At 38.6% G+C, this 12,366-nt stretch overlaps 1 protein-coding gene across 3 annotated transcripts in view; it reads right to left on the minus strand.

Moving 5' to 3' along the window:
• Positions 1-446: 446 nt before the first annotated feature.
• Positions 447-12,366, minus strand: part of MTCL3 (MTCL family member 3) — a 35,103-nt gene continuing 23,183 nt past the window's right edge. For 2 of the 3 annotated variants that reach the window (XM_074896275.1, XM_074896273.1), the window contains exons 6-9: positions 3,792-3,863; positions 1,981-3,156; positions 1,075-1,089; positions 447-704 (exon numbers count right to left, since the gene is read on the minus strand). In XM_074896275.1, coding sequence (XP_074752376.1) covers positions 594-704; positions 1,075-1,089; positions 1,981-3,156; positions 3,792-3,863 — 1,374 coding nt within the window. In that variant the 3' untranslated portion in view covers positions 447-593. The remainder of the gene's footprint in view (positions 705-1,074; positions 1,090-1,980; positions 3,157-3,791; positions 3,864-12,366) is intronic. The other variant, XM_074896276.1, reaches the window with a different exon arrangement.

A 12,366-nucleotide genomic window follows, 5' to 3' on the forward strand; every position in this document is an offset into this window, starting at 1 on the left:
CACATTTCCAGATACAGTGCTCTATATACCAACATTCTGATTTTGTCCCCTCTGTCGTGTCTAATCCACATAATACAGTGCTGAAAAAAATTATCATCACAATCGTGCAAAATTATACAAGCTGTGACATACACAGAATACACATTGAATGTGGTTTTACTATTCATATGTGGTTAGAATACAAATTCTTTTTCTGGGAGTGGGAAGAGGAAAGGAACAGACTCTTCACACCCACTCTGCATATTTCTGGTTTGCTTCTGATTTGGTGCAAATTAATGAATATTAAATTGGTTCCAGTCACTCAGGAAATTTTTATTCAAAAATTATAAAACCAGACAAAGTAAAAAATACCATTTTCTGTTTGCTTACCTGGAACACCATGGTGAGTAGGTTTCCTATTCAACTGGGTGACTTTTTGGTATGTTTTTTTCAGGTTTTTTGTTTTGGTTTGGTTTTGGCAAACAAGTAGTCTTCAGTGTTTTTACAGCAGTGGCTATTACAGAAACTATGTCTCTTGCACTTCTTATCTTGGAGGGTGGACAAAATAAACAAACTGAAAATAATACTACAATGAACAGTAAATGATGAATGGCTTACAGTACAAAAAACAGTGTAAAAAGGAAGACAAGTTTAAATATTGTTGTGTATGAAAGGGATGAAAATAATACAAGGATGAGAATAAGTAAAATGATAGGCTGGAACATCTGGGAAAGTAAATACAAAGACAAAGAGAACAGTCAATTAATGGATAGCAAATCCAGAGTTTCAACAAAATAAATAGTGAATCAGACTATGCTTGTGGAGGGACTAAGTGTCCATCTCCCATTGACTTCAGTAGGAGTTCTGCATGGTCAAGCCCTGAAATGTCCAATTTAATTATTGCTGTCACTTGTTTTAAGAAAATACTAATTAGTTTGCTTTAAATTTGTATAGGCCCATGCAGTGCTCTGCCTTTAAGCTAATGGGAGCTCTACAAGCTCAGCGATTGCCAGATCAGAAAGTGAGCATGCTAAATGCCGTTTCTGTTTGATTTCATGCAATACATGTAGAGTAATTGATTAGCTTTAAACTCACTGCGTCTGTGACTTTCTGATACAAGGAAACAAAAGACTAATTAGTCAGCATAGGAATAAGAAATAATAGCTTTCAGCTTTACCTTGCAACTACTTCAACTGTAAACTAGCAGGACAGCACAAAGTAAATCAACACAGCAAGAGACTTACTAAAACATTGGATAATATCATGAGCAATAACAAGATTTGCCAACTATAGCAACTGCATGATAAGATAAGGGTAGGTAATTTTCATTTTTCATGGCAAAAGATCTTGAGTCAGCAAGGAATTTGCTCCCCAAAACCTCTCTGGAACAATTCTGCATAGAAATGAACTACAGAAAAGATAGTTATCACTGCTGCATTTAAGCAGTGACCTATAGGCCTTCAACAAGATACAATCAGTTACAGCAGTTCCAATATTCATACTACCATGTGGCTCTGTGACCCTGTAAAGTAGATTTACATGGTTTATTTTTCTCTGTGGTTTGTCATATTCCCTATAATTTTGGGAATTTAATGTTTCCTCCTGTTTAAAATTAGTAAGATTTTCTTTTTATTCATTTAGTAGGAATCCAACCACTAAGAAATCAATCAAGTTAATTTATGTGCCAAAAATACTGTCTGCACTGCCTTTACTGGCAATGAAGGCACAACTCTGGCAAATGCAGTTGCAAAGCCAGAAAGGAGTAAAACCTCCTAGATCATAATTCATTTACATTTTCAGGAGACCAGACTTACTCACAAACAACCCCATCGGTAGAACAAGGTTTCATATCGCCAAATGAGGATTTAAAATAATTTAAGAAATAACAATTTTTGTCCACTGTCTAGAATAAAGAATTTTCATGTGCCATACATCCAATTTGAGGCTTAATTCACTTGGCAGAGCCTTTTTACCTGTAGGCCGTAATAAGTAAAAGTCTACCTGACTCACTGACAAAGGTTCATCTGCACTTCGATCATCAGAAGACTTTGGAACCTCGAGTCTGTCGATGAAAGCCTGGAGCTCTTTCCTGAAGGCCTTCATCTGCGCATTGATCCGGTAAAGAAGCTCATGTTCACGTATTCTGCTGCCATCGTCTTCCTCATCCATCAGTCCAAAGAGGTCCCCATTAGCTACATAAATTCTCGCCTCTGTTATGATGGTGCTCGTGTCAGAAATTAAGCGATCTATCGTCTTGCCCAGCCGCTCAGCTTCAGAGCGAATGTCTTTCATCTGCTGCCTGTCAGTGAAGCTTTTTTGCCACCCAGATGGTGTCGGATAAAAAGACCTCGTGGGTGTCAGGCACCGAATGTTACGCACTTCTTCCGAGTCGCTTTCCCCACCGATAGGGCCTTCCCTTTTGCGGTGAGGGGGGCGGGAATCATCATCGCTCTCTTTTTTTCCTGCATCACTTTCTGCATCACTGTCTCTGGGACTGCCACGGATCCCCAGATGAGAGGCCAAGTCATAGCGCTGCATGTTGGACATTAAGACTCTGTTCTCATACTGGAGTTGCATGACTTTGCCACTCAACTCATTGATCTGCATTCGTGCAGCTTTTAGCTCCTCCTGTAATGCTTCTGTCTTGGCATTATCATGATGCCTAGAGCTCTCATGCGCCCCCGACTTGTACTTGTATTTGTTCAGCTCAGCTGTTATGCGCTTGTTTTGTTCTTCCAAATCAGCTAAGTTTCTCCTCAGCAATTCTGTTTCATCTTCTACTAGCTGCAAATGCTGTCGTAATTCTGAAAGGGATTCACTTTGCTCTCCCAGGAGTGGATTAGCGGTCCCTGAGAAATCATCTCCTCTTAAATCATCAAGCTCTGCTTTCAGACCTCTATTTTCTACTTCTAGTTCTACTATTTTCCTCCCAAGAATGTTAGCCTCCTCCTCCACAAGTCTCAATCGAAGCTTGAGTTCAGCTTCTCTTGTGGTAGGTGGCCCACCTGCTTCACCTTTTGGCAAGGGACTGTCCAAATCCCCATAAAATGATCGATATTTTTGCAGCTCATGTTCAAATCTGTCTTTCTCTTTATCGATCTTAGCCATTTTCTTCCTCATCAAGGCTGCTTCTTCTTTGACAAACTGTAGCTGGCATTTCAGGTCTTCATTGTCCTCCTTAGAAAAAAGAAAAAGTGGTATTTGAAGAAACTTGATGTAAAACAGGAGACCTCCAGTGGATGGTCTTAAATTACAAGATTAACAATCATAGGTACATTCTTTAGATACTAAGAGATTTTCCTGAAATAATTTTTTCACTGATAATAAATCAAAGAGAGGGAAATAAATACTTAAATTTAAAAGAGGGGAAAAGACTGTTTTACTCACAACTAAAGTTTGCACAGTCCCCAGAAAGTATGTTGCAGATGGGGGGGCTTATAAAAAAATATTTGCATATTCTAGGCTTACAACACTGTAATAGACTTCACAGTGTTCAAGTCATAAAGTCAGCACACAAAGGGTATATAATCTTATTACACTGGTGCTCCCATTTAATTATTTTGCCTAAAATATAGAGTACATGACAGCTGGTGCATTCTGTTGCAGCACCAGCAGTTCGTTTAGTTGGTCCTTGACATAGTGTTGCCTGACTGCAGATCTAGGGTAAGAGCTCTTTGTTTCACAACACACAGGAAAACAAAGGGCAAAGCAAACAAGCAAGCAAAGTGCAAATCTACAAATCATGTACGTCATTTCCATAGAGTCCCTGAAGTCTCCACATGAGAATCCAGGCTACAGCTATTACAACATACCTCTGTTGGTGTCTGCTGTGACTTTTTTTCTGATTTTGGTATGTCTTTGCTTCCTCTTCTTTTCAGTGATTGCTGCAACAACAACAAAATGAGATGCACTGAATATTTTGCTAAAGAGGTATATAATTCATATTTCATCCATTTTAAAACACAGCAAGTCAAACGCAATTATAAAGGAATTAATTTCTTGTAATCCTTGAGGTACCAAATACAGAGGGGAGACACAGCTGCCCAGAAATGACACAGCAATGTTATACAACTATTGGTTTAAGCAGTCTGTTACTTTTTTTATCCAACACATTTTAAGACTAGTGCATAATGATTGTTTAACACATAGTGAGAGAGGTAAGAAAGCAGGTATCCCAAATGGTAACTTACAGATGGGAAAACTGAGGCAAGCAGTGAAACCCAGCTTGCTCATTTGATATTAGCCCTAACGGGACCAAGGCACTTAAAGATGCATCTAACCAGGCATGTAGCCTTGGCTTTTGTGGTAGGCAAGCTATACAAAACAGTGTCACTGAGATCCCATCAGCTGACTTGAGTTTACATCTACAAGCACACCTTTCTCTGTGCCGCACACAGGCTTGTATTTGGTCACAACTCTGTAAGTGTACATTGTAGACAAACTCTGTGCAGACAAACTCACACATAGATCTGGTCGCTAAGCTAGTTCTGTTTTCAGAGCATATTCAAGTAAATACAATTTAAAACTGCTTGGACTACAAAGTCCTAGTAAGAAAGAAAGCATATCAGACTAAGAGCAACACTATGCAAACACAGGTATGCACCACCATGTGTGCAGGCTTCTTTGGTGTCTTCTGATCTACTATGTAGACAAAGTGAGCAAAAAAGAAACTTTTAGAGCAGGATGCACTGGGATCAAAACATACTAGCATATCCAGTAAAAATCTCGTAACCGCTGATAATGTTTGTTAGTGGGCAAGTGGTAGCAGTGGAAAACAGCTGCAACCGGATGGTGTCAACACTCAGTATACACATCAAGAAAACAGCAGGAGAGAGAAAAGCAAGTGAGAGAACATGTTAATACATAACATCTCACTTTCAGCTGTTCCCAATTTTTATGGTCCCTAGGTAAAACATAGGCCCTGAGGCAGGGCAGCGATACAACCAACACCATCTCTCTCTGAGATTATTCTCTGGTAGAAGGACCCTTTGTGCCACTGAGAAACATGCATTTCCTTGCACCAGCCAGGAGAGAATCTAGCTGTACCCAAAAGCCATGCAGTTCCACACAGTGGGAATGAAAATATGTTCATACTCAACGAACAGAGTACAGTGGGCGAGTATGCTGTACAGAACAATCTTGTGCACAATTCCCCTGCTGGTACCAATGGTTCCCTTTCTTCTGCAGATCATAACAAATACTAAGCTCATGGACTGCTCACTCCAAAGGAACAGTCAATGCCACGGAAATGAATCATATATAAATCTGAGCAACCTCAAGAAATGATTTCTCACAAGGCCTTTAGCTCAAATCTGCTATAGAGTTATGCAAGAATTAAGAAAAATTACTTGAGATTCAAAATCAGAACTCAAAATTCACAGATGGGTCCACCAAGAACCAGAATTAAAATTTTTGTTCCTCTTGCAGAAACCTTGAATGTTCTCAGTAGACAATAAAAGAGTCAAAAATCATTAGCTGTGATAGCTAGATAGCTGTGAACCACAGGCTTCTAAAGGAATACAGAAAAGACACAAAAAATAGTTAAATCAACTCACTTTTTCATTTTAAATATAAAGCCAACAACTTTGGGATCCTGCCTACAAATAACATTATTCTTCTCCAAGGTCACACATCAGTTACCCTATTGAAGAAATGGTATATGCATGTGGAGGGTTTTTTTTGTTGTTTATAAAGCATTAAACTTTCAGAAAAACAGCTTCCTCCTCTGTATTATCATTAATTATACCACTATGCATTATCACTATGAAAAAACCCTTTTCAAATCAGTTAGCATCACAAACTTCTCCTTGCTCCAGAGTCTTCCCAATACCACCCACTGATAAAATAACTAAGGGATAGTTAAACTATACTTCTGTTTGATTACCTAAATGCCTTCTATTCACCCTGCTGAGCTCAGCGCCTCTCCAGATATAATGAGATTCTGAAATGCTGAGCTGCAACTTCTTGTATACCCTACAACTTGTCAGAAGAAATATATGAAAAGTTTTCCACGACGAAAAAAGAAAAAAAGAGAAACTACAGAGAGTAAAAAGTGTTTTTCTAGGTTTGACATAAAACAAAAAATCTGCTTTTCTCCTTTCTCTCTCTACCTTTTGTGTTCCTTTTGGTAGTCAGAATAGCAACATTTTAATTACAACAGTAGTTGTGACTATGTAATGACTAGGCACTACTTTCTATTCTGCTTTACTTGAATTACAACAAACCATCCATGGAGCTTGCTTTATTCACCAATGAAATTATGGTGTTTAGCAACAAAATTTTATAGCAAAAAACAATGAAGAACATGCGCAAGTCAATTAGCAGGACGATTTGGGTAAGTGGATTAGGACCAGCTGGAACTGGTGTGATCTGTTTTCTTACGAAAAACACCATGAGACAATTTCTGATCACTAGAGGTTAAGATCTCACTTGCACATCTCAGCTGACAGACAACATCTGCAAAATCACAGTGCTCCATAACATCATGTTAGGTCACTGAAGAAACACTCATACTGAACAAAGAGTTCCACATATCAAGCAGTATACCCTGCTATAAATAATAATCACTGAGAGTTTTTTCAGAGGTACATTTTCACAGTTTACAGTGGCTACTCTGTTATTTCTCTCAAGCCTCGTATTAGTCCATTCTTCCAATTTTTAACATTAAACAATGTATTGCTGCTAATGAAAGGAAATTCATCAAAGCAAAATGCAAAAAGGAAAAAAAAAAGTTCAAATAAACATATGACAAAACCAAAAAAGCAACCCCGATAGGATCCTGCAAATGAATCTTCATACTATCCCTGTGACTGGACAGAATTAAAACTGCATGTAGTTTGTTTTGACATACTAACAAATGTTAAACAGGGTGAGTGATTCAGCCACCTTCATGTACAAAACCTGTTCAAAAATTTTTGTGTTAGATCACCTTTTAATATAATGCACCACTTGGTCCTTTTCCCACGTCACAATGTACCACAAAGCATACTGTAGTGCCACTAAAAGACACCTCTGCCGTTTTCTCAACTGTGGCAAAAAAAATTGCCCCTTGTATTCTAGAATTGGCTTTGAGAGTATGTTGTGAAGGATAATTTGGGGCACAGATAATTTTTCTTCCATATAATTTTAAAAATCATATTCAATTCACTCTAATTATTACAAGTTAAAAAAAGACAGATTAAGTAAGAAACATAAGACTGCTTTTGCACTATCTATCAGTAATGCTTAACAGACAGCGTTACAGTTATAATAACCTTGAACCAAGTTATTCATCTGCAGGAGAAAAGAATAAGCAAAAAATGCATATAGTACTGTTTCTACAATGGGGAGTTTGCTAAACTGCTCAAGTACTAATGAAATATTTCAACAGCACAGGGGATAATAAGACCAACCACTATGGCAGGTATTGTATTGTACACTCTCTGCTTACCTCTGAAAGACTAGGAGGTAAAAGGAGGTTTGACCTGACTATTCTAGAATTCATCGTAGCCAGCACACATGGATCTGCATGTGTGTTCTGTCAACGCTGAGTTTCCACAATTTAGATAAGACCACAGGTAACGTTCATATTATATGCATACCAGATCCCATGCAATGGGCAATTCTGTTGTGATGTTCAGCAGCATCAATTCTCCAGTGACCTTTGCTGGAGTTTATCCAATGTCCTGCTGGAGATGCTCAGCACTTCTCAAGACCAGATGGTATAATCCTTCTCTTGCCAGCCCTACACCGCAAGCCAAATGTGCTGTCCTAACAACACCTGTGATGCTCAGTGTTTCTCAGGTGTAAAGACCTGAAATCTACTCTGAGAGTAACACAATGCAGAAATAATAGCATCACACCCCACTGAGTAGGAAAGCTGTAAAATGAACTCAAATTCTTGCTACCTGATCCTAAGCTACAGTAAATCTCTCAGCAATTAACAAAGAAACCCTAAGCAGAACATACCAAGATTTTTCAAGATGCTTACGTTTGATTATTTCCAGCCTGATCTGGGGGTATATGATCTAAAAATCTATGTAGGCAACCACAGGAGGAATTCCTGACACATAAAGGCATTTATGGGTGCAGAGTCCCCATAACAGCCCTTTATCCTCCTCACAGAGCAGGCTAAGGCAAAGGGCATGCAGCTTCTTGAACCTCCCCAGCTGCAACCAAACCTTCTCACCTGCACACTACTGTACTGTACACACTGTCAGTCAGATGCCTCCCAACTGCTGTGACAGGTCTGTAGACCTTTCAAAAATCAGAGCAAACCTAACACCATCTTTACAGTCTTGAAAAGTTGCTGAATATTAAACAACTTTTAAGCTGCACAGCCTTGCCTGTCTGGCACAGAGAAGGGACCAGGGGAATGAAAATTTGCCCTAAGACACTCTCTGCAGTTTCTCTTCAGTCATCATGGTCAGGTAGCTCACGAAGCTGGATCAAAACAGATGCAAGACCGATTTTTTTTAGCTGACTGTGACCGACCCTAATTCAATGTATTAGAATATGTATTAAAGATTAAATTGACACCATCCATGTTGGCAAATTGAAAATGCATATTCTGCTCCAAAAAAATCTTTGTTTTTAAAATCTCTCCCTTATTCTGCAACTCTATCAGTGCAATTTGCCAGCAACCAACTCAAGATGCTGGTTTTGTCTGTCACTGGCACATGTACATAGAATAATACAACCCTTTACTCCTTCCACCCTTCTTCAAGGCCAGGAAAAGTCCTGAGTATTTCAGTATTCTACTTGCTTGGAAAATTAAGGCAGGAAAGAAAAAGCAGGGGATAAGTGAAACACGAAGCAACACAGCACCCCTGTCCAAGAAGCATAACCCTACTAGTTCTATCAATGCTGTCTTCATATTAAAACTGGCATATTTGAAAACACTGCTGAGGAATGATACTAAATGAAAGCAATCTTTGTTACTTCACCATGGAGAGAAAAACAGTTCTTACATGGTCTTTTGAATGTCTTCGTACTGGAGAAGAGAAAAGAGGAGTCACCCTCCAATATTTGTATTATTTCATTTGTATTTATTTAGGAGTTATTTCAGTTATCATTTTCAGATTCTTTACCATTATTCCTTTGCCAATTAAATGAGAAAAAAAATAAAATGAGATAAAAAGATACACAACATTTGCACTTTACCTAGAGAAATCTTTTGCATTTTGAACCAAAATCATATTACTAGAGCAAATAATGATAACTCTGTGGTATAACTAGGTAAAAGCATTCTTTGCAATGCATAAAATGAAGCAGGACATCTATGCTTCCATTACATTTGCTTCCTTCTTTTTCTTATTTGAAAAAAAATCCTGAGCAGTAGAAGATGAAAGGTGCCTTTTCAAAGCTCTCTATATGACCTGGTCAAATAGCTGGACAACTCTGATACCTTGCTTTCTGTCATTACACACTCCTTCATCCACCAGGATATCATAAGATAGCAGAAACAGGTTCTCTGAAGAGGAAGAGGTCTCCTGCCATTTGAACCTTTTTAAAGATGGAAGAACTAGACATGCATAGTTCCCCAGCCCTATCCAACTAGGCTTCATTATGGATGCAGAGATCACAGTCAGCTTACACTTAGCTCCCTAATACTGAAATGCAAAAGCAATCCCAGAAAACCATGCATATTCTGGAGCGAAAGTGCAGGAATAAGGTATTTTGCTACATAGTGATGTTTAGTTAAACCTATTTCCTAGGGCTTCCTAAGTTGCTGTTTATTTGTTAGCTCAGCTATTTGTCTTTTTTGGGGGAAGAAAGTCAGTCTTTTTGTCAGGGTTTGCACAATGCCTAATACAATGCCCTGTTTCAGCCTTTATCTGGGACTGCTACTATGACAGACAGTATGACAACACAGCTCAAATCACCACGATGTAACAATAGCAATAATCACAGTCAGAGACATGGATATGGCAATTATGAATTAGATACGAGATTTTGCCAAATCCAAAAGTTTTCTTTCTCACACTATTATCACATGTACAGTTGTACAGTCTTCTTAGAAGAATATCTCAGAAGAGATTCCACAGAAATTTTCATGAGAACAGGAAAGTGCAAGCAACCAGATTAGGTTCATTGCCTTGGTTACAAAAATGCATATATATAAACCAAATCGTAGTTACCATATCCCTACAAAAAAAAAGCTTAGTCTGAAAATGAAAAGTAACGAGAAGGAAAATAATGATTCTGCACATAAAGTGAGCAGTCTACACTGCTTGCTGGAAACATATACAGAAGCCAGTTCTGCAAAGCTGTAGGCTGATCACATCTATGCATTTGTGTTCAAGCTCATTTCATACTGAAAAGTTGTAATTTAATACACAGACAGCTCTTAAAGTCCCTCACCTGGATTCACAGGGTAGGATGGCATCTAGAACATACACACCTGTGTAGGTTTGTAGGCACACAGCAGAGAAAGGAGCTTTGCAGCTCGCCCTACAAGACTGCACTTTGGACACCACCTCCAGTTACAGGAACATCTCACCAAAAATCAGATTTTAGAGTTCAAGAGGATGCAAAAATTTAAGATGAATTCAGGTAGGAAAAAATTTGAAACCTGTACTTGGTCTAGAAGCCTGAGCAGAAGATTTTCTGTCAACAGGGCAAAGAAATCCTCCTCTCACATGTCAGCATATTCCTCTGACTATAAGGAGGGGTCTTCTGTTGCTCTTTGTCATTTCTTTTGCCTGCGTTTACTTGGGAAACTTCTACTGTAAAGCTGTTTGTAAATGGGATTAAAAATATTTTCCGTAATACATTGTATAGGGAAGAATAAGGTGTTTTGGGGAACTTGGATTATTGAAAACAGACGATCAGACTCTGCAGTGCTCTGAAGTTATGGCAGTGTGATCCTGTCACAAATGAAATCTAAGTTTTAATCAAAGTTTTGTTGAGCAGCTCATATGAAGAAGGTGCTCTGGCAAAAAATAAACCATGGAGGCTAGAAGATAAAATGGAAGGAAGATATCCCCACACCTACCTTTCTCACTCTGGCACCAGTCTGCTCTCCCATAAGCCTGCACCCAGTGCTTTTCCTGGTATTTCAACTGTTCAAAAATGGAGAAGAGGGGAAGGAGAATATTGCAGCGCTGGCTGGAGCAGAGTGTCCAGCAGCTTTACTGACTACAAAAGGCTCAGAAGATCTGTGACTGATCCCTATGCTTCATCCTCCTAAATGATGACTCTTCCCTGTAAATGAAACTTGCTCAGGTGCTTAAGGGAAATACTTACTCTCAGCAAGGGAAGGGGTGTGGCTCTTAACCCTTCATGTGGAGGTTGACTTGACTGTTATTTAAAGGTTCCCTTTGCTAGAAATGTGAAAATCTCATTCTGAAATGAAGTTTGACAGTCTTCAGCTCATTATAAATATTTGATCACTGGGATGCATTTTTAACTAGCTATCACAAACAAATATCTGACTCTTCAGCATTTATCATGAATGTCACTGAACCAGCAAATTAATGCCACAGTGGTCCTAATGGGGTTATACAAGAATCAATTCTTAGTTCCCTGCTAATTAACACTTTTTGCTGCTGCCTGGAAAAAACTTAAAATAATATTGAATAAAGACTGCAGACAGAGTGAGAGTTGAAGAAATGTTAAATACTGAAAAGGGCGGTCACTGATACAAAACTTGGTGAATTCAAATAATATGTGGTTTAATATTGCTAAATGTGAAAATACACATGTAAGAAAAAGGAGTGAAAGCTATACTAAGGCAATAGAAAAACAGTCTACAGAATAGAGAAGATCTCTTGAAAAGCCACATCTCTGAAAAACACTACAGGGTCATAGAGAATAATCAGCTGAAATAATGTCCAAGTGTAATTTTGTGACCAAAAAGGCTTATTTTAGTCCTAGGATGTAGATGTCAAAACTGAGGTTCACTGTGCAATAACTAGAAAGGTATGTGCCTCTCCACAGAGTCAAACCACCCTCAGACAAGTGAAATGAATCACTTCCAAGTAGTGCCCATCTTTCTCCTTTGAGGGAGGTCAAACTCCTAACTTAGGTTAAATGCTTCATTTTTAGATAGCTAACTGAAAGCAACCCTAAGCATGCAGATTTTAAAAACAAAAACAACATACCAAAGCGCTGATGCTGGACTCTTGAATTTAGCATGGTAGTGAGAACATACGTTTCCTAGCTGGTAAGTAGCTTTCAGCAAATTGAGATGAGAAGGGAGGTGCAAATTTTTCACTGCTCCTGAGACAGTTTAAGAAGAGTTGTGGAAGCCAGTTCTCAGCTGTCAATTTTTAAGACAGACCAACACCCTTTCCTGAAAAATAGGCATCTGTTTAAACAAAATAGCTGGGGGTATTTTATGATCCATGTTATTCAGGAGGCCAGACTCGTTGATCATATTATACAGTTCTCATGATTTCTTAATGC

The sequence above is a fragment of the Athene noctua genome, chromosome 1 (genome assembly GCF_965140245.1).
Source record: "Athene noctua chromosome 1, bAthNoc1.hap1.1, whole genome shotgun sequence".
NCBI classification, from domain to species: Eukaryota; Metazoa; Chordata; class Aves; order Strigiformes; family Strigidae; genus Athene; species Athene noctua.